Source organism: Gavialis gangeticus, unplaced genomic scaffold, assembly GCF_001723915.1.
Source record: "Gavialis gangeticus isolate Ggan-Ray unplaced genomic scaffold, GavGan_comp1, whole genome shotgun sequence".
Lineage (NCBI taxonomy): Eukaryota > Metazoa > Chordata > Crocodylia > Gavialidae > Gavialis > Gavialis gangeticus.
Window position 1 is genome coordinate 13,678,845 of NW_017728964.1, and position 3,775 is coordinate 13,682,619.

General features: G+C 48.3%; 1 protein-coding gene across 2 annotated transcripts in view; it reads left to right on the plus strand.

The window, feature by feature from the left end:
• The window catches only part of UNC13D (unc-13 homolog D), a 46,969-nt gene that overhangs the window by 15,614 nt on the left and 27,580 nt on the right, over positions 1-3,775 (plus strand). For both annotated transcript variants that reach the window (XM_019503320.1, XM_019503312.1), the window contains 4 exons: positions 493-685; positions 1,505-1,549; positions 2,895-2,963; positions 3,227-3,296. In XM_019503320.1, the coding sequence (XP_019358865.1) occupies positions 493-685; positions 1,505-1,549; positions 2,895-2,963; positions 3,227-3,296 (377 nt within the window). The remainder of the gene's footprint in view (positions 1-492; positions 686-1,504; positions 1,550-2,894; positions 2,964-3,226; positions 3,297-3,775) is intronic.

Consider the following 3,775-nt stretch of genomic DNA (forward strand, 5'->3'; position numbering starts at 1 on the left):
ATGGTTGGGGAAGGGGAGGGAATGCATTTTAAAAGAAAAAAAAAAGAAAAACTGGGGGTTTTGCTACACCAGGACAAGTTATATCTATGTTTATCCTGGACCACAAATATCCCAGGATTGGCATGTATACGCATCATCCTTCCAGCTGGGGTTTAGTGAGCACTGCTGCTTTCTGCCATTGATCCTGTGATACAGTCCTGGGACAACCATTCAGATACACTTCACAATGTCCTGAGATGAACTGTTAGCACTTCTTATCCCCTGAACCTTTTTAGGGTTTGTCCTGGGACAGTGGATATGGATGTCTGAAAAATTGCACTTTGTCCTGGGATAAAGTGGTTTCTCCCAGAACAAATGCCTTGTCTATTTGTATCCGTAGACTGAAAGTGCTATCATCACTGCCTGAGGGACAGATGGACTTTGTTGTTGCAAGTTGTCACACAAGGTGATTCTCTTGGAGGGATTTCTGTCTTTAATTCCACGTACTTGCAGGATTCAGTGATCCATACTGCCTGCTGGGGATTGAGGCCAGGAGCCAAGAGCATTGCAGTGACAGCAGCTCCTCTCAGGAGCACAAGAAGCGGATGAAGGCTGTGGTAAAAGACCTGATCCCTGAAGACCAGATCCATCGCACTCAAGTCATAAATCAAACACTCAGTCCCGTGTGGGATGAAACATTTATCCTGTATGTCTCCCCCTTGCCCCTTCCTTTCCTTCCCCTGTTGCTCTGGCTGCCTCCTTTTTGACAAGGAGTTTAGATTCCAAATTTGATCTTCCAGACTGGTAGTGATGGGTGGGGCTGGTAGGATGCTATGCTATAAACACATGTCTCTGCTTATTAAATAGCAAGCTCCTATATTTAATTTAATTTTTTTAAGCAACCAGACTTCTAAGCCATATCTGCTCTGCAAACTTCCCATGCCAAACAGCAGCTCCCTCTCACAAATCATGCTGCTTTGCTTGGGCGATCTCCTAAACAGTATAGCCACATCCATGCAGTGTGGTAGCTAGGCTAAATAGCATGGAGGCGGACTTATTGGCCCTGTCATTCAGCCATGCTAATTAGCTTGTGTAATTGAGCCTATATCAGTGGCGGTCAACCCTTTAGCCTCAAGGGCCAGATGAATGGTTTGGCTGGGGTCAGCATGTGTGGTTGGGCCCTGTACACCCAGATCGGGTCCTGTGCCACCTTGTCTTAACCCCATGCACCAGGATCCAGCCCTCTGCTCCTAATCCAGCACTCATGGCCATGCTGTCTGGCCTACTGGGCTCTCCATTTCTCTGGCAATGTGGCAGCAGGAGTGTGGCAATTAACACTGCCACTACTCCATCCCATCAAATTTTTGGACCCATAGGGAGGTGCGTGGGTTGGATAACACAGCTCCATGGGCCACATCCGGCCTGCCTCTATCCTCTTGCTCTTCCTTCCTTACTAACTAATATGTGTGACCTGAATTAAGCTGCTAAAAACCCATTGAATACATTTCCTGTTTGTGTATTGCAGTGAGTTTAAAGATGTAGCCAACTCCAGCTTCCACCTGGACATGTGGTGAGTGTGATCATTGCTCTTCTCAATAGCACAGATGCACCTGCACCAACTTGGGGTTCAGAAATCAAGATTTCATAGATTTCATAGACATTAGGCGTGGAAGGGATCTTGGAAGATCATTGAGTCCAGCCCCCCTGCCCCAGGGGCAGGAAGTCAGCTGGGGTCATAGGATCCCAGCATGATAAACATCCGAATTTCTCTTGAAGGCGTTCAAAGTAGGTGCTTGAACCGCCTCTGGTGGCAAGCTATTCCAGGCCTTGGGGGCTCAGACAGTAAAGAAATTCTTCCTTATGTCCAGCCTGAAACGGTCTTGCAGGAGTTTATAACCATTCGACCTTGTCACCCTCGGGGGGGCTCTGGTGAACAAACATTCCCCCAGATCCTGGTGAACACCCCTGGTAAACTTACAGGTAGCCATCAGATCGCCCCTGAGCCTGCGCTTTTCCAGGCTGAAGAGTCCCATAGCTCTCAGCCTGTCATCGTAATGTCTGTTTTCCAGACCTCTGATCATGCGCTTGGCTCTTCTCTGGACTCTCTCAAGCTTCTCCACACCCTTTTTGAATTGTGGAGCCCAAAACTGGACACAGTACTCCAGCTGCAGCCTCACCAAGGCTGAGTACAAGGGGAGAATGACATCCCAGGATTTGCTTGAGAAGCATCTGTGGATGCAAGCCAGCGTTTTGTTTGTTTTACTAGCTGCAGCATCACATTAAAGGCTCATGTTCATCTTGTGGTCAATCATGACCCCCAGTCTATCCCTATACTTGACGAAGGTCCTGGGAGCTTCACTTAGACTCTCCTAGAACTTGTACTCTCCTAGATCCCTACACGGAACACCAAGAAAAGGCACACAGCCTGTTTCTCCACTGCCTTGTGTTGCAAGTGGTCACCTGTGCCACTGTAAAGTGGGGGTGTTGTGCTACCAAATCAGAAGCGTTGCATTTTCCGTTCACTTTGCAGTGGCATTAGCCATTTGCATAGGCTGCAATGCAACAGAAAATCGAGCCATGAGCTCCTTTTTGAAGCAGACATGCAAAGGCCTTGTGGTACTTGGCTTCATGCCACTTTTACAAGGAGGAAGCTCAGGGTCGCTCCATTTTGTTCCAGCTCTTCAGGGTATTGTGTTACTCCAAACATCATCTCTTAGTGGTGACCCCAAACACCTGATTTTCTTCCCTTGTTCAATGAGCTAAGTTTGCCCTGTCCCATGGTCCATGTTTATTAGAAGGTCACTTTGCTGGCTCTGATTGAATCCTCAGCTCCCAGGATCACCACCAAACTAATGTCAGCAGTACCTTTGCAGCGTCCCATCTTCACCTGCTGTTTTTACACCCCTCCCTTGCAGGGACTCTGATGTAGTGGAATCCGTGCGGCACAAGCTGGGAGAGCTGACAGATCTCCATGGCTTGAAGAGGTCAGTACAAAAGCTGGGACTTCTGAGCCATCAGCAGCCCCACTCCATCAGCAGGATGTGCGCTGGTCCAAGTGCTATTCAGAGTGCAGTGCTGTAAGGTCCTTGCTGCCCAGCCTGGAAAGTGGAAGCCAGACCTGTGTCTTTCCATGCTGCAGGCTTAGGAATGGCTCTGTCATGCCTTTGCAACCTTTTTTCACTCTGGGGTTGTGCTGCGTAGATGTTTTACAGTTCTTCCTTCACCCAGCTGGTTTCTTCTTCTCCAGGATCTTCAAGGATGCTCGAAAAGACAAAGGTCAGGATGACTTCCTTGGGAACTTGGTTATTCGCCTGCAGGTGAGAGCTACGTGTGATGATGCTCTGTGGTTCTGTAGGAGCTCTCCTTCACAAACTTCAGTGTACTTCACAGGCATTATCTCAACTTAATGGGGTTTAGACAGGACTTTGATCCCTGAGTGAGATGAAATGAGGCCTAGAGCTCCTGATTGGCCTATGCTCTGAACAGCACAGCTTGTTCCTTCGTCCTTAAGTGACTAGTTGTGGCTGGTGGCCTGAGCTGACCTCCTCAGATAGTCATTGCTTCCTCAGACCAATGTACCCGTAATTACATTATAACCTTGGAGTACACCATGCCTCACTAGACAATAGAAGGATCATAGAATCATAGAAAGTTAGGGCTGGAAGGGACCTCAGGAGGTCATCTAGTCCAACCCCCTGATCAAAGCAAGACCATCCCTAACTAGATCATCCCAGCCAGGGCTTTGTCTAGCTGGGTTTTGAAAACCTCCAAGGCTGGAGATTCCCCTCTCAACATT